The sequence below is a fragment of the Giraffa tippelskirchi genome, chromosome 9 (genome assembly GCF_054371585.1).
Source record: "Giraffa tippelskirchi isolate mGirTip1 chromosome 9, T2T-mGirTip1v1.2.pri, whole genome shotgun sequence".
Taxonomy (NCBI): domain Eukaryota; kingdom Metazoa; phylum Chordata; class Mammalia; order Artiodactyla; family Giraffidae; genus Giraffa; species Giraffa tippelskirchi.
Genome location: NC_137283.1, coordinates 119,262,133 through 119,287,927, shown reverse-complemented (window position 1 = coordinate 119,287,927; position 25,795 = coordinate 119,262,133). Strand labels below are relative to the sequence as shown.

At 36.2% G+C, this 25,795-nt stretch overlaps 2 protein-coding genes across 17 annotated transcripts in view; both read left to right on the top strand.

The window, feature by feature from the left end:
• UFL1 (UFM1 specific ligase 1) overlaps nucleotides 1-8,587 on the top strand; it is a 59,243-nt gene extending 50,656 nt beyond the window's left edge. For both annotated transcript variants that reach the window (XM_081529766.1, XM_081529767.1), the window contains 7 exons: nucleotides 1,826-1,943; nucleotides 3,057-3,223; nucleotides 3,306-3,436; nucleotides 6,077-6,157; nucleotides 6,474-6,559; nucleotides 7,043-7,223; nucleotides 7,877-8,587. In XM_081529766.1, coding sequence (XP_081385892.1) covers nucleotides 1,826-1,943; nucleotides 3,057-3,223; nucleotides 3,306-3,436; nucleotides 6,077-6,157; nucleotides 6,474-6,559; nucleotides 7,043-7,223; nucleotides 7,877-8,095 — 983 coding nt within the window. In that variant the 3' untranslated portion in view covers nucleotides 8,096-8,587. The remainder of the gene's footprint in view (nucleotides 1-1,825; nucleotides 1,944-3,056; nucleotides 3,224-3,305; nucleotides 3,437-6,076; nucleotides 6,158-6,473; nucleotides 6,560-7,042; nucleotides 7,224-7,876) is intronic.
• Nucleotides 8,588-16,589: 8,002 nt separating this feature from the next.
• Nucleotides 16,590-25,795, top strand: part of FHL5 (four and a half LIM domains 5) — a 50,813-nt gene continuing 41,607 nt past the window's right edge. For 3 of the 15 annotated variants that reach the window (XM_081529763.1, XM_081529753.1, XM_081529756.1), the window contains exons 1-2: nucleotides 16,590-16,766; nucleotides 17,534-17,692. The gene's annotated coding sequence lies outside the window, so the exon portion shown is untranslated. Of the gene's footprint in view, nucleotides 16,767-17,457; nucleotides 17,693-25,795 lie in introns of all 15 variants that reach the window. The other 12 variants (XM_081529761.1, XM_081529750.1, XM_081529754.1 and 9 more) reach the window with 4 other exon arrangements.

Below are 25,795 nucleotides of genomic sequence, written 5' to 3'. Positions count from 1 at the left end.
TGAAATTGACAAGCTTCACCTTAAAGGAATTCTCAGAAGTGTTTCACAATGTTGAGAGGGCAAAGAATAAAATGTTGGAAGCTGAATGAGAGTTAAAAAAGGAATATGACAGCTTGCTCAGGCATAGAAAAGATGCTTGCTCTGTATTTTAAGTTACAGGATGAGAAGAAGGCAAGCAGTGTTCAAATTATTCTTGATAAGTTTTTTTTTACAAAGAAAACATTTTCATTCTCAGTGTTTCTGATGCACTAAATTACAGTGTACTAAATTAGAATTTAGTCTTATTTTTCATTTCCATATACATTCATAACCAGCAATAAGAACTTTGAATGTTTTCACAAACATTTTTAAAAGGTTACAGAACAATCATAAATTTTCCCATTGTTTATTAGAAACACTTTTCAGTTTCAGCTTGCATAGATTTTTATGGTCTCTCAGCTTCCTTGCAAAGCAAATTAGAACATTTTATGAAAAGTAACTTTCTGCAAATTTAAGTTAAAAATAATTTTATCCATGTTTAATTTTTATGGTACCCCCTAATTGGTTGGTTGCTTCTATCTGAGCAGGGGAACTAGATATATGCATCTTTCTTTGTCTAGACTTTAGTTAGTATTTGGTATGGTTAAGTTAGCAAGACACACCTTACTTTGGTTTTCTAAATAAAAATGTGATTTTTTTTTATGTTTGTTTTAAAAATTAATGAAACCATGATACCTTCCCTTCTCCCCAGCACAAAGAGAAACTTGAAATGTTTTACCTCTTCCACAGAATTTATTATTTATCGGCTTGGGAAATATGAATATCAAGTGACAAGGCTTCAGATGTTAATATACTACTACTTGTAATAGAACAATTGCTTAAGATCCGTCTGAAGTATTCTAAAATAAGTCAAAATAGGTACTGTTCTCAACATACATAAAGCAATATTAATTAACAGAAAAGTATCTTAGAAACTGTGAACTCAACCCTTATTTTTAATTAGCATTAAGACTATTCTGTGTGAGTTCCTCAGAGGTTAAACAAGGAGTTAGGAGTGAAGGGGCATTTAAGAAAATACTGCTCTAAAATCTGTAGTCTTAAGTAATTGAGGCATTGTGATACTCCTTTTGTGTATAGTTTAGTAGGAGAGGAGCTATAAAAGAATAAAAAAAAAAGGCAATTTCAGTGCTTTTGAAAAACTGTTTTGTTGTAATCTCAGAAATGGGGGATGCAGTTTGATTCTCAGCTAAAATACACGATCAGCTCTGTGTAAAAGATTCCTAGAAGGAAATAATACTATTTAATAACTAGTCAAATACCATTACATACAAATTTTCCTTGGCATAGAATTATTTTTGTGAGAGCAAAAATAATTATGGCTATAAAATGTCATCCATGCCTGTTCAAAAAGAGTTTTTAGCTTCATTCTACTAGAACTGTGGTTTACTTGATTATAAGGATGATTTGATTTTTAGTAAATATTTATAAAGAAGGACAGTCTGCTCTGTATCCATTGTTCAAAAAAAAAATTATCCTAAGATTTTAACAATCCACTTGATTGTTTTGATTTCCAGATATTTGCATTAGGAGGAGAATCATCATTGCTATTTTTGATTGACATGTAGAAAACAAGTTAAAATATTATTACTCAAAATGCCACTATATATTCTATTTTAACAGTGTTTTCATTGCTTATTGCTATTTGACATGGGCAATTTTGGTGACAAAAGTTAACATTAGAAACTTTATGATCAGCGATGAATAAATTACTATCTTATTAAATATATTATTTGCTTGTAGGTTGCTTATTTTTGTTGTTTTTTCCTGTGGCTCATTTTTATTACAGGAAAGAAGAAACCAGAGATTACTTTTATGTTCCAGGATGAGATTGAGGATTTTTTAAGAAAACACTTACAGGATGCCCCTGAGGAGTTTATTTCTGAGCTTGCAGAGTATTTAATAAAGCAAGTATATGTTTTTTGTTTTATGGTAGAAATTTAGTGAGTTATTAAAATTTTCACAACCTCATAGAAAACATATAATATAGGTGTTTTCTTTTCAAAACTTCAAATTTAACAGTCACTAAATTCCAGATTTTGTTTGCTTATAGACATAGTTCAACAAATATTTAAGTGTGCTGGGCAAGGCAGTGCCGAAAATACAGGGCAGGAATGTGGAGGCAGTCTCATCTCCTTCTCTCTTCGAGTCCTAGCTGGAAGAAAACCAACATTTCATGAAAAGTAACATCTAAAATGAAAAGATTATTCTCTGTCAAACAGAAGATAAACAGTGCACTTTTAGAGAGAAAATAAAGTAACAAACTGCCCTCAAAGAGAATAAATTTAGACAGCACTACCTTATAAATGAGCCAGGCTAAATTTATTTTTATACAGAAATAAATTGTATATAACGACTATCCCTAACTACCATGAAGTTTTCCCACAAGTTAGTCTGTGTGTGTAAGCTTCTCTAAACGCAATCCAGGAGCCTAGTGCATCTAACTTTTTGAATTTAGAAATAGAGCTTTTGTAGTCAAATTTTTAAAAAATTTATATATGAAAAATATAATTATGTAATGTATTTATGCACAAGAGCGTTCATTTAAAAAGTCGAAATAGTTACTATTAATCATTTGCCACTACATTTTAAAAGTATGTTCTGTGTTTAGCATAAGGATTTTTTAAAATATGGATCTTTTTATAGTACTTTAGAAATTGAGAGTTTAAGTTATAAGTTATTATTCCTGAGAATGGGAAACAGATTTATAATCTGCTGTATTTATACCAGATTACCTAATTTAAAAAGCTGCTCTGAACTGAATTTGAACTGAAGCTTTTGTTAAAACTGTTTTTCTTGTTGTCTTTAGTGCAATAAATTTGATTACTTTATAACTTCAAATTAATTATTCTCAACTTTAATTTCTGGAATTTGAGGAAAAATTCTTGTGAACCATTCTCCAAATCTTTTTTTTTTTAAATAGAGATCATTTTAAAGCCTTATTTCCATAGAAGCAAAATTTCTTATCTACATAAAGCCAGTACATTTTAATGAACCAAATATATTTATCTTATTCGTAGACCTTTAAATAAAACTTACTTCGAAGTGGTACACTCAGTTTACATGTCTTCAACTTCTTCGGCCTCTGGAACTGGTAGAAAGCGCACTATCAAGGACTTGCAAGAAGAGGTTTCAAATCTTTACAATAATATTCGATTATTTGAAAAAGGGATAAAGTTCTTCACAGGTATTATACTTTAACAGTATTTTTTCATTGATTCTCAGTTGTTCTTGAACATTCATTTTAATAAAGCATCTTTATTTTCCAGATGATACCCAGGCTGCTCTTACCAAACACTTGCTGAAAACAGTGTGTACTGATATCACCAATCTCATTTTCAACTTCTTAGCTTCGGACTTAATGATGGCAGTAGATGATCCTGCAACCATTACCAGTGAAGTAAGTTAGTGTTTTTCTTGCCACTTTTGATGTGTTTTGCTTTGAAGTCCAAGCACATTTTATTTTCTCACATCCTAAAATGTAAATGAAATTCAGGAAGGAGCTTTTAGAAATCTGTCAGATTTTTAGTTCAAGTTTAGTACACTGTATATACAGTTGCTACCAGGATTGGTAATATGACCAGTCTATTAACAGTAATAATAAAAGGAAATACTAGTCATTGTGTCTGGAAATGCCTGTAATAAATATGAGAGCATGCATGCTTGGCCTTCTACTTCCTATTAGCATATAGAAAGCAACAGGAGAACATCATCTCTTTAAAAAAGATAGATAAATAAGCTCTTGGGCTTCCCAGGTGGCACAGTGGTAAAGAATCCACCCGCCAGTGCAGGATACACAGGTTCAATCCCATGGACAGAGAAGCATGGCGGTCTACATGTAGTCCAGGGGGCCACAAAGAGTTTGACTTGACTAAGCATGCACACACAAATAAGCTCAGTAGCATACAAAATCTTCTTTTAAGCTCATCGGATGACCCAGATTGGATTTAATTTCACCAGATAACCTTGCAGAGAGTGAAGGTGACCATCCAAAGAGGTAGGATAGATAGACTGACTTAAGTTCTAATCTCAAATTCAAAGCTCCTCTCTTCCCTTTTTGCAGTGTAAGGTGGAGCTATGGCTCCCATTTGCCTAGAGGAAGAAAAGTATGGTCCTCCTCTCCTTCCACACCCTAGATCTACTTGAGGTTGGAGATTAGGAAGAATGAAAGAGACAAAAGTGCCTTTATAAGACTGACTGCATATCACTGGCATTGATCCAGGGCAAACCAAATCAGCCTAATGCTTGTGACCTTTCCTGATGTGACATTTGTCACATAAGTGGGATAGGCTGTTTGAGGGAAATGTTTTTATTATCATGCAACTCCTTCTCATAGCAAGGACTCTCCCTAAACCTCCAAACAGAGGTCCATTTATCTCTTCCTCCTACCCTAGAAACGCACTGTTTCCCTTCCATTCTTCAGCTCGAACAGTGAGTGCCAACTGTGTGGACTGTTTCATGTACCTGCTTGCATGCCAACCTCTGCCTTGGGAAATACGTGGGTTCTGTCCCATGCCCTTCAAGGGCCACAGGAAGATTGGTGTAACACGGACGGCAGGAGTCAGTAGGTTGTCCAGTCTTCCAAGACACTGTAATTCTAGAGTCTGCTGCCTACACCATTCCAGTAAGGCCTCCTCTAGAACTTTTGCACTAGGAGGAGCCATAAGACTGTCCACAAATGCCACCAAACTTTACAAAGCATATCTGGGGCAGAGTGCGGTAACGTTCCACACACCAGACAGTATAGCATCCGTCTATCCATGGCTCAAGTCCCCTTACTTATAGATATGCTTGATCTTTATGAGTGGGGCTCCCTCATCTGGCCTTAGGGAAAAACACTCTTCCCACCACAATGGAAAAGAGAAGAAGCAGCCTCTTACCCCATATTCTCTTTTTCTTGCAAGATGAACAGTGGTATATGCTCATTCACTCACGTGCTCTCTGATACTCCTCTTTTACTGCAGGAGCAAATGGGATGAGTGTGGGCTACATCTAGCCTCTTTGGCTGTCTGTTAACTAGCATTCTGATGTTAAAGTGTTTTGGCGTATTTTATCCCTAGTTTGCAGTCTGACATTTAAGAACAAGGGTAATACACATTTTTTGTTTTGGTTTGTTTGAACGTATATTCAGTTCAGTTCAGTCGCTTAGTCGTGTCCAACTCTTTGCGACCCCAGGGACTGCAGCACACCAGGCCTCCCTGTCCATCACCAACTCCCAGAGTTTACTCAAACTCATGTCCATTGAGTCGGTGATGCCAACCAACCATCTCATCCTCTGTCATCCACTTCTCCTCCTGCCTTCAGTCTTTCCCAGCATCAGGGTCTTTTGAAATGAGTCAGCTCTTCGCATCAGGTGGCCAAAGGATTGGAGTTTCAGTTTCAACATCAGTCCTTCCAGTGAACATTCAGGACTGATTTCCTTTAGGATGGACTGGTTGGATCTCCTTGCATTCCAAGAGACTCTCAAGAGTCTTCTCCAACACCTCAGTTCAAAAGCATCAATTCTTTGGCGCTCAGCTTTCTTTATAGTCCAACTCTCTCTCACATCCATACGTGACTACTGGAAAAACCATAGCCTTGACTAGATGGACCTTTGTTGGCAAAGTAATGTCTCTCCTTTTTAATATGCTGTCTAGGTTGGTCATAACTTTTCTTCCAAGGAGTAAGCGTCTTTTTATTTCATGGCTGCAGTCACCATCTGCAGTGACTTTGGAGCCCCCAAAAATAAAGTCTGCCACTGTTTCTCCATTTGCCATGAAGTGATGGGACCAGATGCCATGATCTTAGTTTTCTGAATGTTGAGCTTTAAGCCAACTTTTTCACTCTCCTGTTTCACTTTCATCAACAGGCTCTTTAGTTCTTCTTTGTTTTCTGCCATAAGTGTGGTGCCATCTGCATATCTGAGGTTATTGATATTTCTCCCGGCAATCTTGATTCCAGCTTGTGCTTCATCCAGCCCAGCGTTTCTCATGATGTACTCTGCATATTCACTACATGTCAAAGATAGAATCACAAAGGATTTTTTTTTTTCGCCCTATAGGTAAGAAAAAAAATTCTAAGTAAATTATCAGAAGAAACAAAAGTGGCTCTCACAAAACTCCACAACTCTCTGAATGAAAAGGTAAATAAAGTTTTACTGTATTTAGATATTTGAACTAGAATATGTGATCTTTGAATAGATTTTTATCAAAATAACTGAAAACTAAATTTAAAACTATTAATCCTACACTCAAGACATCTCTTTGGAGGGTGAAGAAAGAGACGAAGCTGGGGACACTTTACTGTCTATAGTCCTAAATCACAGTTTCAAACCTAATGACAAAATGACCTTTTTAAAAAATGTATTCAGGGTATAAAATTATAAAACAGTATTAAATGTCTGCTTTTGTTTAGGCGACTGTTTATAAAAGTAAATAATGGTTTAAACATCTTTCCAGAGCATAGAAGACTTTCTTGCTTATCTGGATTCTGCAGCAGAAGCTTGTGATATTATGTTGAAGAAGGGAGACAAAAAAAGAGAAAGGTAACACTGGAGTCTGACTGTCTGAATCCTGCAAAGAGAACTGTTGTATCTAAATGGCTATAGACCTTCAAACGTAGTCAGTCTTCATATCCTTAGGTGTCCCTCTCTGACCCAATGGAATAGGTATCTGAGTTAAGATCCCATAGCTGATCAAGCTTAGGAATTAATAATTCTTATTAGCCTTAAGAGCTTCTTTATAGGAAGCCTTATTTAAACCAGTGCACTTCTGTTTGATACCTAACAATTCAAAATAAAAAGCATACTTTGAGAATCCCTGGTGTATAGTTTTTCTATCATTTTTTAGCATATTAGTTTATCCATGCTGTTCAGAACTATGTGTCTGTTGCATAAAAGGTCCCTTAAATTGTTTATGAAACTAGATAAACTGGGAAAGCTAAAAATGAATACAGAAGGGAAGAACTGAAATTGGTGAGAACTTGTTAGAATATGATAACGTGCTTATGTTACTTTCTTTTTGTTTAGGCAGGTACTGTTTCAGCATCGACAAGCACTGGTTGAACAGCTAAAAGTCACAGAAGACCCTGCTCTTACTCTGCATCTCACGTCGGTTCTGTTGTTTCAGTTCTCAACCCATAGCATGCTCCATGCACCTGGAAGATGTGTCCCCCAGATCATTGCTTTTCTGAATAGTAAAATTCCAGAGGTATTATATTTTCATTATACTTGAAACTTTTAAAACTTTTAGATTCTGAATATTTTGAGTAGATAGATATGAATCTAATACACAGAACATATTAACATCATGTTTCTGCTTCCTGGAATGGGAACAGTGAAGGAGTAGATTGATTTTTAAAACTCAGCCTAGTTCAGGAATCTTTCAGGGTCCTTTAAGATCTATGGTAAAGAATATTCTGAATTTAGAAATTAAGCTTTTGGAAGTGATATAATAATAATAATGTTCAGTCTTCCGTTTCAGTTTATGCAGGTTTAACCTGTCCTTCGAGGATCAGCTCAAAAAGTCTTACCCAACACACACTCTTCTGAGGGATTTCTCAGCTAAAAGTAAACTGGCTTCTTTGAACTTTCACGTCACTTTATCTTTGGTGATAGAACCCAGCTCCATCACCTTACGTTAAAATGATCTGTATTCATGTTTTATCTCCCCCAAACTAACCTCCTTGAGAGCAAGGAACCTCCTTAAGAGCAAGGACCTTGCTAGATTCAGCTTTCTACTTCTTTGACCAGTAATTTGTAAAGATGAAGACCTGCAGTATATAATGGTTGAATAAATCTTACTTTGTCCCACAGAAAATTAAATCATGTTTGTTAACTTTCCTCTCCTTTCTCTTTTCACAGGATCAACATACTCTTTTAGTAAAGTATCAAAGTTTGGTTGTAAAGCATTTAGTCAGTCAAAATAAGAAGACTGGGCAGGGAGAAGATCCCTTGAGTGATGAATTAGACAAAGAACAAGAGGATATCATCAATACAACTCGTAAAGAACTTCAGGAGCTTTCTCCGTCCATTAAAGACCTTGTTCTCAAATCTAGGAAGTCATCAGTGACAGAAGAGTGATGATTTTAATTACTTAATGTTATCATACAGTAAATAGTTTTCCCCCAAAGTTAAAGGTGAGTGGTTACCAAAAAAAAAATACTCATTTCACAGTCCAGAACCCCCCAATAGCACTTACCATACCCACAATTCAGTTAAAACAGTAGCATTGTATTCACTGTAAGTTTAAAAAAAATGTAAATTTTTGTAAATTGGGTTCTCCTTGGAAGGTTTCTTTTTCACATTATTCTAAAAATTATACATTTCAAGTTTATTTTCTTCCTAGAAGCTGAATGAAAAATAAATTTTCTGATATCTTTTATCTCTAGGAAAGGACTCATTTGTTATGTTACTAGATTTCAGGTGACATGTGTAAATATAATTTACATAGAAACTTAAAATGTGGTCAGTGTTTTTTAAAGAAAGGAGAAACTTTTGGTGTCAAAATGAAAATAGTGTATTTTTCTTTAATAGAGAATGCTTCAAACCTAAAATATAGAAGTTTGCCAACTATTGTTTTTGTTTTATTACTAAGCCCTTGCTCTTATTCCTGGCAGATAGAGGGCCTCTCATTTCCCCCACAAGAGTGAACTTCTGTGTGACTGGGGGCTTCAGGGATGTGTTTACAGATATAGAAGAATACTTGAGGGTCCCATGCATTTCTGTGCTCTATTCTATAATAAGATGCTAACAAGGGTGAGAGAAAAAGTATAATTTACTACTTATAGGTGTTAAATCACATTTACTAAAAATGTAATACAAATAGTTTTCTATAACCCAGTTTGCATTTCTGAATTTCATTTTTCATATCAGTAGACACTGTCACCTAATACTTTGTTGTAGGGGATCTATAATGCATTTAAATCATTGGAACTTTTTTTTCAAAAATAGAAACTTATTAAGAAATAGGTATTCTTAATTTGTAAAGATTAGTAATTAAAAGACTAAAATAGTTCCTTGGAGTAATAATTTTAGTCAAATGATTTTTAAGCAACAACTTATTATATATAAAAAGAATTTAATTATTTAAAATATAATAGTAAATTAAATCTCAAATATTTTAAAAAATACTATTTTATATTATTCCTTATATGGCATTTAAAACGATGTTTTTTAGAATGTTTGAATACAAAGATCTGTCTACCTCTACCCTAATTCCAGACAAAGTATTAACATTGATTGAAAGAAATTAATATAATTTGCTAAGCAGTGTCAAAGTTGATAGGAATATAACAAATTTTAAAATATTTTCCATTGGTAATTTTCTATGAATGTATTTTCATAAGGGCAAAGGAAGAAAAATGACAAATCCTCTGTGACCACAAACTCCACTTAGTTGTGTTGATTCAGCTTCCAGAATACACCCAACCTAATTTTTTATTCAGTGCTTGTGTAAGGATCTTATTACTTAGGTTTCAAGAGATATTAAAGTAATCCACATTTAAGTCAAAGTATCAGACAATGAAACAAAAAGCCATTCTTATTATTTTGTTGCATTAAACTTTCATTAAATTTTTTTCTTTTATCAAAATGGTTATTTTTCCACAGTAAATTAGCAGTTCATTATTTTTGTAAATAAAATCACTTAGCTGATTTTGTATGTAAAAATCTAATTTCATTAATAAAATAAAAACTGTTAAATTTTTACTATGCTCTTAATGGGCAGATTTAAGAACGTTATTTAGAATAAAGTTTTCTTTCTATTAAATTTATGTACTTTGAATCTTCTATTATTTTAATTACTAGGATTGATGTATATGTGTAATGTATTTACATTTTTAAATTTGTATTCTGAATATTTTTAGAGGATTTTATTATGTTTGTACACAAAAGTAGTTCCATAATCCTCTGTGTCTTTCATTCCTTGCAAGTTTGCCATTCATGAACCATTTCACCTTAATAAATCATTTTCAGTTACCTGGATTTCTGCAAATGTATAGCTAAACTTTTATCTGCTATTAGTACTTCTTACTATTGCACATAATGGCAGGGATATTTGAATAATATGCTCAGGTGTTTATATTCATATGTTCTATCTCCAGACCATTTGTTTTTGAATAGTCAAAGGAAACTCATTTCTGACCATCAGAAAGAATCAGTGAACAGTGGCATATCTTAACCAAAAATCACAGTGTATTTCCCAAAAAGACTTTAACACAAAATTAGAAAAATAAATGTAGAAGTTGCTTAAGCTGAATGTAGACCCATCTTGAACTTTTTGGAGAATGTACTTTAGTCAGACCATGAAGCACCAAGGGTGAAGTCACAGTGCAGCAGTATAGTAGTGTGTCTATAGAGTGAAAAAAAGAAACAGTTCATTCCTTCCTCAGAAATGCCACTTGACCCACAGCCAAATGGGATTTGTTTTTCTATCAAGAACCATCTTATGTGAGTTGGGTAGGGGTGGGGACAATGGAAGTTTTGCTGTCTTTGACTAATACCAGTGAAGCCTTTGACCACAGTGTATACGGTATATAAGGAAAATGAAAGAAACACATTTATAAATTCTGGCATGTACATTTTCCACAAAATCTGGGAGCACTATTAAAGTTATGGCTATTAAAATAACCTACAGATTCACTCAAGTTGTTTCCCTGTGAAAGCCACACTAAGCAAACAGGAGAATAAATAGAACCCAGGACTCCGCAGCAATGGAAGAAAAAGAAATAAAAGGAATCCAAATTGGAAAAGAAGTAAAACTGTCCCTATTTGCAGATGACATGATACTTTACATAGAAAATCCTGAGGATACTACCAGAAAACTACTAGAGCTCACCAATGAATTCAGTCAAGTTGCAGGATACAAAATAAATACACAGAAATCCATTACATTTCTATACACTAACAATGAAATTTTAGAAATAAATTAAGGAAACCCATATAAAGAAGAATAATATACCTAGGAATAAACTTAACTGCAAAAGACCTGTACTCAGAAAACTCTTTAAGATGCTGATAAAAGAAATTGAAGCCCACACAAACAGATGGAAAGAGATTACCATGTGCTTGGATTAAAAGAATCAATATTGTTAAAATAACCATACTACTCAAGGCATTTTACAGATTCAGTGTAATCCCTATGAAATTACCAATTTATTTTTCTCAGAACTGGAACCAAAAAAATTTTAATTGTATGGAAACCCAAAAGACCTCAAATAGCCAAAACAGTCTTGAGAAAGAGCTGGAAGAGTCCTGCTCCCTGACTTAAGAATATAAAGCTACAGTAATCAAAGTATGATACTGACGCAAAAACATACACACAGATCAGTGGAACAGAATAGAGCCCAGAAATAAGCCCATGTGTTTAAGATCAATTATCTACAGCAAAGAAGGAAAAAATATACAATGGAAAAAAGACAGTCTTCAACAAGTGGTGCTGGAAGAACTGGACAGTTGCATGTAAAAGAATGAAATTACAATGTTCTCTAACACCATATAAAAAAAATAGACTCAATATGAGTTAAAGACCTAAATGTAAGACTGGATACTATAAAACTTGCAGAGGAAAACACACAGAAAACGTTTACATAAAGCGTGACTTTTTTTTTTTATCTGTCTGCTAGAGTAATGTAAAGAGAAACAAGTTTTAAAATGGGACCTAGTTAAACTTAAGAGCCTTTGCACAGCAAGAGAAACCGCAAAGGAAAGGGAAAGACAACCCTCAAAAGGTAGAATGTATTTACAAATGATGTGACTGATAAGGGATTAATTTCCAAAATATACAAACAGCTCATACAACTCAATAACAAAAAAGCAATTAAAAATGGGGACTACATCTAAATAGACATTTCTCCAAAGAAAACATGCAGATAGTCAATGGGTATTTGAAAAGATGCTCAACATCATAATTATTAGAAAAATGCAAATCAAAACTACAGTGAGGTGTATCACCTCACACTGATCAGAATGGCCATCAAAAAGTCTATCAACAATGCTCAAGAGGGTATGGAGAAAAAGAAAACCTCCTGCACTCTTTGTGGGAATATAAATTGGTGCAGCCACTATTAAGCACAGTATGGAGGTTCCTTAAATACTAAAGATGGAGTTGCCATGTGATCTAGCAATCTACTCCTGGGCACGTACCCTGAAAAGACAAAAACTAATCTGAAAGGATACATGCACCCCAATGTTCACAGCAGCACTACTTACAGCAGCCAGGACATAAAAGATGCCTGTAAATGTCCTTCAAAAGATACATGGAAAGAGAAGATGTAGCATATATATTATACATAGATATATAGTATATTGGACTTCCCTTGTGCCTCAGCTGGTAAAGAACCCACCTGCAATGCGGGAGACCTGGGTTCAATCCCTGGGTCGGGAAGATCCCCTGGAGAAAGGAAAGGCTACCCACTCCAGTATTCTGGCCTAGAGAATTCCACGGACTGTATAATCCATGGGGTTGCAAAGAGTCAGACACCACAGACCAACTTTCACTTTTCATTTAGTATATTACTCAACCATTAAAAAGGAATGAAATAATGCCATTTGCAACAACACGGATGGACCTCGAGTTTCATACTAAGTGAATCAAGTCAGAGAGACACAGTATCATATAGAATCTCAAAAATGCACGTGTACTATGTCACTTCAGTCGTGTCTGACTCTGTGACCCTATGGATTGTAGCCCCCTAGACTCCTCTGTCCATGGGATTCCAAGTGTGTTGCCATTTCCTCCTCCAGGGGATCTTCCCAATCCAGGGATCAAACCCGAGTCTCATGTCTCCTGCGTTGGCAGTTGGGTTCTTTACCACTAGTACCACCCGGAAAACCTATATAAATGAACTTATTTACAAAACAGAAATAGACTCACAGACATAGAAAACAAACTTATGGTTACCAAAGGGGATAGCAGTGGGTAGCGGGGAGATAGGAGTTTGGGATAAAATAGATAATAAGGACCTACTGTATAGCACAGGGAACTATATTCAATATCTTATAATAACCAATAACGGGGAAAAATCTGAAAAGTATATATGTATATGTATGTGTGTGTGTGTTTTAGTGTTAGTCGCTCAGTTGTGTCACCCCATGGACCGTAGCCTGCCAGGCTTCTCTGTCCATGAGATTTTCCAGGCAAGGATACTGGAGTGGGTCACCATTTCCTTCTCTAGGGGATCTTCCTGACCCAGGGATCGAACCTGGGTTTCTTGCATTGCAGGCAGATTCTGTACCATCTGAGCCACCAGACAAGTGTCTGTGTGTGTGTGTATACACACATACATGTGTGTATATATATATATACATATATATGTGTGTGTGTGTGTATATATATATATATATATCATTAAAAAGTCACTTTGCTACATATCTGAAACATGGTAAATCAACTATAAATAAATTAAAAAAAAAATAGAACCCAGGTCAGACTTTTTCTTAAGAAAGCAAGCCTGACTTTTCGACCTTCAAAACCTGTTTATTCCATTTACATCACACACAAAAAGAAGGAACAACTACATTAAACAGGTATTAAATTTTTTAAAGTTCCCAATGTTGTGTTTTATCTGTTTTACCAGGCTTGTCTCTATTTGCACCTCTGTTCCTCTTCAATAATTATTAGTAAGATTTAAACTGGATGTGTGTTTGAAGAGCAGGAAGGAAGGGATTATATTGGGGTGTGATGGAGGAAAGGGAGGACATGGTGAGTTTCAATCCTTGGCTCAGTAATCTGGATCCTGTAAGACAACTAAGTACAAAGAATAAGAATACAAATCTTAAAAATGTGTCTTGCTTTCAAGATGATGGCAAGAATCAACAGTTATAGTTCAATGCAGTGTTTGGAGAGCAGCAAGCAAAGGATGTAATGGGAGAAGAAAGTCAAACTGTCTTGCACTGCAGGGAGGGGAACTGAACCAGCTGGAGGTGACCCTTAAGAAAAGTAGGACTAGCCTGGTAAGGGCATTTCTGGGCAGAGAAAAGGAGATTCCAGACTGCTAAGATAATACGAAATGAGAAGTTTGGGAATCCCTAAAGTATGAGAAATATGAAAAATGATTTGGGGAAGTAGTGTAAGATGAAGCTGGAGAGACGAGAGGAGGAATCACAAAATGGCTTACATGCTAAATTAACTTCTCTTAACATGAGAAGTTAGCCATTCTCCTAAAAGCAAGAGGTTGCCTTTAAAGATTAACCAGGGAGGTGAGGTGATTGTATCTTAAAAAGATCATCCATTCTGAAAGGCAATTTGACAGTTTGCCAAAATCCTTTAAAATGTATGTATTATTTGTGAGATCAATGTCTCCTGAGAAGTAAAATGTGCATTTAAAAACATGTACAAATCTTTTCCCCAGCCTCTGATAGAAGAGAAATGTGGATGATATAGCTCTCAAGGAAAGGAGGCAGTCTTCCACCAAAGAAATGTCCTTTCTCTGACTAGTCAAGCTAAGACAAAATCCCCACAGGTTTTCCTCCTGTGTTTATTATTCATTATAAAGAACAAAAAATCATTTTAGCAAATTGTTTTCCTACTGAACTGTCTTTACTTACTAGTAAAGTGCAGCCTTAAACTAAATGTTTAAGTTTAAATTAATGAACTTAGAGTGTTCTATTTTTTTTTCTTCCCTCTTTCCCACCAGAATCTAAGTCTTGTGAGTCACAAATTACAAATGCTCAGGCTAAGTTTTGGTGTTGAAGAAAACAGATCATAGAGAAAAAAGAGGAAGCATTATTCCATCACATACTTCATTATGTTGCAGCCATTATTTGCAACCACTTCAAAAATATTTGATTTGGAAAATCATTCACAGTATATTAAGTAAAAAAAATAAATGCAGTGTGGTTTTTATTTTCTTATTAAAACATATTTAACTGTAGCTGTGTAAGCACTTGCATGAAGATATTTACATAAACATTTCCTTGTATAGCTAGCTATATGTATGCATACAGAATATTTCAAAGATATTTGAGTGATGAATTGTGACTGTCTCTTGTATTGCAAGTCATTTTAAACAAGTTTTTTCATTATTTCAGAATTTCTGCAAGAAGTGTGTATTTTATAATTCAATAAACATATCTTTAAATGTTGTTTTATAGTGATACAAAGAAATTATAAAAGGGGGCTACACTAAGGCAGATGACAAATGTTTTATGACTGATAACAACAATCTAAGTGAGAAATGTGAGGGCCAGAATGCAGGGATAATGACAAATCTCGGAAATATTTAACAAAGTAGAACCACCAGAGGTTGAGGATGGGGATGAATGACGGGGATGGTGGAGACTAAGTGAGGAAAGTGAGAAGTCCAAGGTATGATGGGTTAGGTGATTGTGCCATGTCCTGAGACAGGAAATACAGCAGACCTCATCTGTACAGTGGGAGGTGGGGAAAAGATGAAGGTGTTTATTTTGGACTACCGAGTTTGGGATGCCGAGGGACCTCTGTGCAAAGACAGCGAACAGACAACAGGATACAGGCCTAGAACCTTAGCGAGCAACACCAGCAGAGAATACAGGTTTAGGAGTCAAAATATATTGTTGATTGTTTTCATGAGAAAACCCATGGGGAGTGTAGACAAGCATTCTGAACTGAGAATGAAGTTCTAGGGAAGGGTGAGGTGAATAAAGGGAGAGGAGGTTGAAGATGCTAAGCCCAAGGAGAAAATTAGGAGAGAATGACTTAGTGAAACCAAGGGAAGAGAGTTTCAAAAAGAAATGGACATGGCAGAGATGAGAAATTTCAGGTAAGATTAAAGACAGTACTCTTTGGAGTGTCAACTAAGATATCTTATGAGCTTAATGGAGCTATGTGGAGTAGTTTGAGAAGGGAGCAGGAGGATCTTAGGTTGGATGAGTGAATGAAGATTACCCTCTCAGGAAAACATGGAGGCAATAAAGAGGGTTCCATAGCTACATGGGGACATAGGCGACTTTATATCTCCTAGATTCTACTCCTCACCTTTAAAAGGAGAAAAATAATGCCGGTCTATCCGTGGCATCATGAGAATTAAAAGCTATTACTAATAATAGATTTTATGTTAGATTGAATGTTTTATAATAGTTTGAATGTTATCATGTCCTTTCACTGAATCAATTTGTTGCTGCTCATCACAATGTTTTCGTTTTCATAATATCTTTATCAAAGTCAGGTGAATAACAAGGCACTGAGTTGATTGCCTTTAAATATTTCCCTAGCTCAAGTTTCTTGATTGTATGTAACTGAGTTTGACCTCAGAAAACATTAACATATTTCTTTGGCACTTGGAACAAGGACAGTTCAAGTCTGGTCTGGGAATAGATGGAGTCAGAGCAGAACATTTCCTTCCTCACCCACCTTTACAAACTGAAGAAATGGCCTTAAACAGAGAGTTTAAAAGTAAATGTCACTTGCTTTATAGATAAATATGACCCACTGAGAACTCCTGTTGTAGATTAGTTCAGTATTCAAACATTTCTTCAGATCCAACTCCTGAAATATCTGGCCACTTTTTAAGTTTTGACTCCAGATTTCAAAAGACTGAGTCTGTGCTTAAGTGAAGTCATACAGCTGTGGACGTGACATAACAATTGTTGCCAGCTCATAGGGAAAGAGGCAGCAACAGGGAATGCCAGGTTCACAGTACAGGTGCAGGAAGCAGGTAACTACTTTGAGTCATCCTAGTCAAATCCAAGGCTCAAAGTTCACCAGTTTCCCAGGAAGGCAGTGATAGAGGCCACACCCCACAATTCACCTCTCAAGCTACCAGAAACGCTACAGGTGAGAACATCAGGCCTCATCTCTTTCCAGATATTTCAACAGAAAAGCTCTGTAGTTTGTCCATTTCTAACCTATAAGAAGATCTGATTTTAGCTCAGTTGGTCAAGTATCCGCCTGCAATGCAGGAGACTCCAGTTCAATTCCTGAGATGGGAAGAACTCCTGGAGAATGGATAGGCTACCCACTCCAGTTTTTTGGGGCTTCCCTGGTGCCTCAGACAGTAAAGAATCTGCCTGCAATGCAGGAGACCTGGGTTGGGAATATCCTCTGAAGGAGGGCATGGCAACCCACTGCAGTATTCTTGCCTGGAGAGAATCCCTGTGGAGAGAGGAGCCTGGCAGGCTACAGTCCATGGGGTCGCAGAGTCGGCCATGACTGAGCGACTAAGCACAGCACACAGCAACCCATAAGAAGGATTTTGTTACTGAAATAACAGCAACAACAACAAAAAAGGAAATACATCATCCTTTACAGAAAAAGTTTTTAATTTAAATATACCCCCAATTTAGCCTAGGCAGTGGGAATTTCTTGAGTGTACGTGAATGTCTGTTTGTGCACTTTATATTTTAAACTTTCTGGAGATTATCTAGACGTTTCATGTACTAATTCTGGCAGGATTTCCCTTTAAGAATGTCCTGCAGAGAATTTGCTACTCATAATTTTAAGTAAAAATTGACGAGTGCTTTTTCAGCCCAGTAGGAGTCAGCTATGTACATGTCACAAGACTTGGAGGAAACCCACACACCCTCCTATTTTCTTCCTCAAAGTTAAAAAGGTTGCAGATGGGAGAGACCCTCAGATAGTTTTGGTGGCCCATTCTGTTCCTCTTGGAGGTAACATATGAATGTGTTGGAGGGGAAAGTAAATCATCATATATTCTACTTTCATCCTGTTTAAACTGTTGGAAGAAGCGGCTTTAAGAAAAAGTAAGTTTTGTTTTCTTCTCCTTGATGTTGTCTTTGCATTTCTAATGTTTGTTTTTTTTTTTAAGTGCAGGAGATTCTTATAAACTTTCTCATAGCTACTTAAAGGAAACTTTGTGGTGACTTGGTTTTACTTGGCAAGCAAGTATATATCTTAAAGTTTCTTAGAAACTTTTTAAAAGGCATTTGAGCCAGCAGTTATCAAACTTTATATGCTGAGCTTTTCAGATTTCTCAATTTGATGCCATGTGTATAAAGGCAACATAGTAGCCAGATAACTCTTTTGAGTTGTCTCCTGTGTTCTGAAAATTGTCTATAATTGGAGATACAGCTTCATTGTATTCATAAAAAAAGGAATGACTTGATTCTGAAGTTTTAATTGGCTTAATTTATTTGAATGACTAACTTTATCACTAAGGATATTTTATGGCTGGATTTATATATCCAGAGCAAATTTAAAGTCATTTACAGATTTTGAGTTAGTGAGATTCCTGCTATTAAAAAAAGAAAAACTGCCTATTTTTCACAAGCAGGCATAAAGACAATTCCTAATCTTAGGCTTTCTAAGATTGAATTAAAATGTCTGTGTCTGACCCATGTGTAATATGCCGAATGAATCTAAAGCTTTGCTTCTTGAAACTGAGATAGTATTATGAAAGCAGAAGTATGCTTTCGGTATGTGTTTATACTTTTTCCCTCTCTACTTTAATCAGATTCTTTTTGGTGTCTGTCATCCATTTGAAAATGAAATGCAACTCCTCAACTTGTCAATTTGGGTTTTGGAAATGTGGGAACCGAAAATAATCATTAATAAAATGTGTAATTCTTATAAATAAAATGTAACAAGTCATTTTAGCTGTCATTTCACATTCACAATATTATCATGTGTAGGTTCTAGGATTTTTATTAGCAACATATATGGGTTAAAATTTAGCACAATTGCAAATATACACATCGCACAGGATATTTCTTAACATATTTGTTATGTTGTGTGCCTAAAGCCATAATCCAAACTGCTTGGTGGGAAAGGTAAACTCTGACATCTGTTTTCTACACTTGTTCTATTTATTCCCATGTGTTGTCATTAGTTGCCAATTCCGGGACTGTTCTACCTAAACAAGAGCGCAGATTTGTGATTTAATATAACATCACCTCAGTGACAAGTCTACCTCTTATTTTTGTTTTATTTGCCAACAACATTCTGAGTAAAGTTGGATTAATTTGGGTTCCTTAAGCAAGGCTAGCAACTTTCTACTATAACACGCTGCATAAGCTTAGATTTGTTTTTTCACATTTTCAATCTAGGAAATGATCTCTTTAGAATTGAAAACCAAATACTCGGGTTCACATGGAAAGTTCTGACTCAGATGTCAGTTAAACAACCTTACATTTCCATGTTCTTTTAATTCTCTTTATTCTTTCTGATTGTCATCATTTTTCTTGGTTACCTTTTGGCCCCCTGGAAGGAACTGTGAATAGGAGGGGAAAGAGAAGGCGAAGGAGGAAAGGGGAACCCCCTTGCCATAACATCTCGAATCCATCCAAAATTATCAGCTTGAGCACTATCTCCACATTAGACTTGGGATCACAGATTCTCTTAACAATCTGAGAATCAATGGACATGTCTCAGAAGAAAAAAGGCACATTGTATATAGATTTCTTTTTCCTTAACATTTCTGAGGTTGATATATTCTTGAAACCTGTCCTTGGGTATTATTGAGGGGTCCTGATTGTGAACTACTATTCTCCACGAAACCAGACATAACCTGGAATTGGTAGGTTTATGCAATCTTTAAACGGATTAAGGTGGAAGTATGTCTGTCTCTCTCAACTTACCCGAGGACAGGTAAGGTTAAGGCAAAGATTTTAGCTGAAGATGACATTTAAGGATTAATTTTCAAAGCAGATACATAGTTAATCCATAGTCATACTTGTTCTGGGCAGCATGTCTACTGATATAAAAGTGGAAGATTCAAATATCAAAACAGTTTCTTCTGTGGAGATTAAGGCTTAGAATGGAAAGGTGATAGGACTAAGCCTCTAGAGACCCCAGAATGCTGAACAGGTGACTGCAGGGGGATGTACCTATTCTCTGGCCATCCTCCCAAATCCCCATACCGACCTATTGGTAGATTGAGGCATAAAAGGAAAGATCTAAACCAGTGCCCATTATCTCATATCCTCTACTTCAGGGATCACGGACTTTAATCTTTCCTTCTTTATTGGCTCCTCTCATCAGCATTTAAGCATGTTCAAATCTCCCATCTTGAAAAGCTTCTGCTTCATTACCAAGCTTTTCCAGTTACCCTCATTCCTAAGCTTTATAGATCAATATCCTGAAAGTATTGTCTACACTCTGTAAAGAATCCCCAATTTTTTAGCCCTCACTTCTCAATCTATTGCTGTCTGGCTTTGATCCTCATCAGTTTTTCCCTGCTCTCACTGAGGTGATCAATTGCTAGTATATTGCTAAATCCAGCAGAAATTTCTTATTCTCTTCTTACTGTTTCAGAACCATTTTACCTTAGTCTCCCCTTTCCCCATCTTGAAACACTCTTTACCCAGAGCTTCCGTGATGTCCAACTCCTAGTTTTCCTCCCACCTCTAAGACCACTATGCTCAGTCAGTTTCACAGATTCCTCTTCCTCTTCCCTATATCCTAGACTCCTTTTCTCTTTCTGAGCAATGTCACAGCTTCTGTTACAGTCTATTCTATATGCTTAGGAGTCCGAATCTTTATGTCCAGCTAAGATATCTTTCCTGAGCAACAAACCTCTGTCTGATTGTCTGCTGAATATAGGACTTCCCAGAGCAGGTGTAGACCTTAGTGAATACAATGGGGTAAGTGGAGGGACATGAAGGGCAAGCCAGGTAGAAATTTTGACCTAGAATTTGCCCTGGGACCCCTTTCAAAATGTCCAAGGAATTTACGTGGTTTCCCCACACTCGCTCTTCGGACCTGACTGAATAGCTCTCCTTGACTTTCTCACAGTCCTCTCAAGTCTCATTTTAATCTAAAAGTAAACTCATCAACCGCCTCTCATACTTTCCACCATGCTCCCCGCAAATATCCTCGTACATAAAATGACACCATGATACAACCAGTTGCTCAAGCCAGAAACTGGAGGTGAACTAACTCCACCTCTCCCTCAATTTATATGCCCAAAGAATCTCCAAATTCTGTCCACACTGCCTCATCCACTCACCAGCTTCCCTCCTTTGTCACTGCCATCACCCTATCTCAGGCTGCCATCCTCCTTTATTTGGTGAATAGTGCCTAGAGAATCCCAGGGATGGCGGAGCCCGGTGGGCTGCCATCTATGGGGTCGCACAGAGTTGGACAGGACTGAAGCGACTTAGCAGCAGCAGCAGCAGCAGCAGCAGTCTTTTCATGGGTCTCCCTGCCTCCAGAATTGCCTTCTTCGGCTGCACTCCCCATACTGAAGCCAGAGTGATTGACGTGAAACTATTGGTCTAAAAATAGATTTTGATTTTGTCCATCTCTTACTTCAAGCCTTTTTCTGACTCTCCACTGGCCTTAGGATAATGTCCAGAGTCCTTCTCAAAGTTGAAGAGAAGCAGTAGGGTTCAGTGGGTTACAGCAGATGTTCCCAAACTTTAAAGTGCTCAGGAACCAACTTGTTAAAATGTATATTCTGATTCTGTAGGTCTGGGTTGGTGCCTCAGTTTTTGCATTTTTAGCAAGTTCCCAGGTGATGCTGATAATACTGGTTCATGGACCACACTTTTTATGCTAGATTGGCTGGAGCTCAAGTCTCTGTTGTATTCTTCACTAAATCTGATAACTTAGAAGAGTCACTTAGTGCACACACGTGTGTGTGTGTGTTATTGTCCTTGTATATGAAATGAATATCATGACAGTATAACTTTTTCTTAGGTTTAAAACGAGGAATAAGTTTGTTATATTAAAATTACAACAGTGTCTGGCACAGAATAAGTATTAAGCACAAGTTGTTTTTCTTACTAGTTAAGACTCTGAATTGGAGAAGGAAATGGCAACCCACTCCAGTATTCTTGCCTGGAAAATCCCATGGACAGAGGAATCTGGAGGGCTACAGTTCATGGAGTTGCAAAGAATTGGATGCAGCTGAGCAACTGAGCCCTGAGCACAAGACCTTGAATAATTTAGCCTCTGTAGTCTTCTCCAAAAAACAGTTTTTACTGTTGCACTGATGGGCACACCCAGGCACGCACACATGTGTGCACACACACACACATAACACACACACACACAACACACTCTACATCTCAGTCACAGCAAATGACCTTCAGCAAAGTAGGAACTGAGCAAAGGCCTCTGTTCTGCCAGGCCTCCATGGGCACTTCACAGAGCTCTCTGCCCACAGACCTAACTCACCTTAGTCATATTCAGGTGCTCCTTTCTCTGGAAAGAACCTACAGACCACCCTCTACCCAAATCTATGTTTGGTACCACTTCTTCATATTCTCAAACTGCCAATGTACCCTCTTGGGTTCACATTATAGTCTCATTTATTTATCTTCTATAAGACTGTATGCTCCATTAGAGCAAGGGACTATGGCAATTACTGCTGAATTTCTAGCATCCTACACACTATTGCAAGTTTAAGATGATCAGTAAGAAAGAATGCATTTTATGGACACATTTCCAAAGACCATAAAATGAGACATGGAGATGGAACAAAGATTAAGATCTGATGTAATAGAATGAGCTTCTCTACAAATGCTGCCTCTGGGTTGCACTGTTAACCCACTGGAAAGGGGAAAAAAAATTTAAATTCATTAAATAAATATGCAAGGCTAAAAAGTCAGTGCAAGAGTGATAGTGTGATACAGAGGAAAGAGTCAAAGCTTTGAAGTCTGGTCCATGTTGAGTCCTCTGTGAACTTGAGCAAATTAGTTTGCCTCACTTCCTTAAAGATGGAATAAAAACACCCATCTTATAGAATTTTGTTTTAGAATAATGCTACCAGTAGTCATTTTTACTTTTATATCTTCTCATATTCTGCTTATACAATTCTACTGCTATTGGACCTTAAATCCATCTAACTTGATTATTGGCAAAGATTTGAGATTTTCCTTTGCTTATTCATTTTGCCAGAGCAGAATTATCAATGGACCCTGAGTTTTATTTTGCAGTAGACCATTTGGATCTATCAGGTTCTCCCCTCTCATTATTTAAGAATACACTTTGGGTTTTATTTTCAATTTAATTGCAATGATAACATGCACTGAAGATGATGGGGAAATGGGCTTCTGGGACTCTTGCCTTCCAGCTTGATTCTGTTCTCTTTAAAGATCTTTTATATTTAATGATTCTTGCTGTTCTTAAGACAATTTAAGTAAGATGCCATTATCATGCAATTCCTACTACTTTTTAAAAGTCTGTTAATAGCTGTCCTGGTCAAGGTATCAAACTATTTATCATTTTCCTGACAGAGTCAAAAAGTCATGTTCATTCCTTCATATATTCACTCATTCATTCAAGTAGATAAAGTCAGTATAGTATTAATATCTATAGAAATATTCATCAAGGTGTTCAATTTTTCTTATATCATGAATCTCTCCACTGTGCTGATAACAATTTCATAGGTGAACAAGGAGATGCCTATGATAAATTTTGACCAAGGCTTCTCAGTATAGAACAATGCTTTGACTTTATATAAAAATTTTTTCTTCACATTAAATTCAGCATTTCTTTAGCAGTTCACAGATATAATTTGCATGCAGGGAGAAAAAATGCATCTGACACCAAGCTATCATGTCACCTAAATGAAGTAAGGTGTAAAAATTATTTCTGGTCTTGTAATTACATTCATTCTATTAATTTGATCCCTTGAACATTTCTACACTTACACTATTACAGAAGATTCTAATCACTGAGAGTTTTAATAAACTGTATCACTACAATCTAATTTTGTTCAATATTTTTCCTTATTTTCAAAGTGATAATATTATGCAATGTACAATTTAAAAAATAATGAACAGTAAAAAATCTTTTTAAAAATCTATAACCTTAATCAATAATTTTAACATTTGAGCATATTTTCCTCTAAACTTGTTTTCTACTCTTCAAAAATATTTATGTGGTCAAGATCACACTGATTATTTAATTCGTACTTTTTTTCTACTTAAAGCAATATTAGGAGCATTTTGCCATGTCTTTAATTTTCCAAACACCATATTAATAATTTCTAGTGTCATTTTAAAAGTCCTTTAGTAAATAATTTTATATTTTTTAAGCAGTGTGCAGAAGTTCTTTTCAAATCCTGCTGCTGCTGCTGCTGCTAAGTCGCTTCAGTCGTGTCCGACTCTGTGCGACCCCATAGACGGCAGCCCACCAGGCTCCACCATCCCTGGGATTCTCCAGGCAAGAACACTGGAGTGGGTTGCCATTTCCTTCTCCAATGCATGAAAGTGAAAAGTGAAAGTGAAGTTGCTCAGTCATGTCCGACTCAGCGACCCCATAGACTGCAGCCTACCAGGCTCCTCTGTCCATGGGATTTTCCAGGCAAGAGTACTGGAGTGGGGTGCCATTGCCTTCTCCACCTAGTTAAGTATAATTTAATAAACACTCAACAAAATATAACTAAAAAACACAAAATGTATTTTATGTTTTCTGTAAATGGAAAAGACAGTAAATATTTTAGATTTCAAAAACTATTCAACTCTTCAGTGATAGTTCAAAAGTAGTCACAGGCTATAAATGAAAGAGGCTGTGTTTCAATAAAACTTTATAGACACTGAAAATTGAATGTCATATAATTTCACGTGTCAAAAAAACTATCCTTCTTTTGATTTTCTTTGATCACTTAAAAATGTAAAAGCTATGTTTAGGCCTCAAGCCATGCAAACACAGATTGTGGCTGGATTTTTGTTCTTGAGATGTAGTTGGCAACCTCCACTCAGCAGCCTAGTTCCAAGAACCTTGGCTTCACCAAGTTTGAAAAAGTTCCATGAACATAGAAATGTGAATATATTCTTAAGGAGAGGTAAATAACTTTCATTAGGTGCTAAGAAATTCTTAAGCTAAAAATGTTTAAGAATTATTGTTCTAGATAATAGACCTGAAAGCACTTTGTAAACCATGTGTATGTGTTAGTTGCTCAGTCGTGTCTGACTCTTTGTGACCCCATGGGCTGTAGCCCGCCAGGTTCCTCTGTCCATGGGATTTCCCAGGCAAGAATACTGGAGTGGGTTGCCACTCCCTTCTCCAGGAGATCTTCCCAACCCAGGGATCAAACCTGGGTCTCCCGTATTGTGGGCAGATTCTTTACTGTCTGAGCCACCAGGGAAGCCCTTGTAAACCATAAATCATTATTAAAATACCTATTAGGACTTTGCTGATACTCCTTACTCAGACACCAAGTGATCTGAAAAAAATTGATTAGTGAAAATAAATGTAGGCATTATCAGAATTCTATCTGAAAAACTGATACTCAAAATTCAAAAATCTTACAAACTGTAATCTAAAGAGGGACTAGAAAACAAGTTAAATTACTAAAGACATTTAAAATACAATTAATGGTTATTATGATCAAGGTAGTTAAAGTATTTATTGTTTGTTTGTTTTTTGACTGAGCCAAGAGCTTAGAAATAACGCTATTCATTCCTTCACTTTGTTTTTGTTAAGTTTTAAACTACAAACTTAAAATAATCAGAGAATCCTAATTTACCATTCTGATTAATAAAAACTAGTATGTATATATATATATACATATGTATATATATATATATATAATTCTGTCTTTTCTCCCCTCTTGCCACATACATATGCACACAGCACAGCAAAAGGACTTAGGAATAAAGCCTTCTTTATTGGAATGTTATGTATGGATTTGAAAGTCCCACTTACTCATGAACCCCTCCTTTCAGAGTTCTAGGACAATTGTGAAATAAACACAGTGTCATATATGAATCAATTTATCATCAATGTTTTTATTGTTAAGGCTGGGTTGGAAAACAGAGCTTTTCCCTGAGACTGTGCCTCCCAGCCTGAACTGAGCTTATTTGCAGAGAGGTAGAAAACTTGGACTCAGTGCTCCTTCCTGTGGCCAGGTGGCTGTAGTGGGCTCCCTCCAGGAGAGCAGAGTTTAGGTCTCTGCC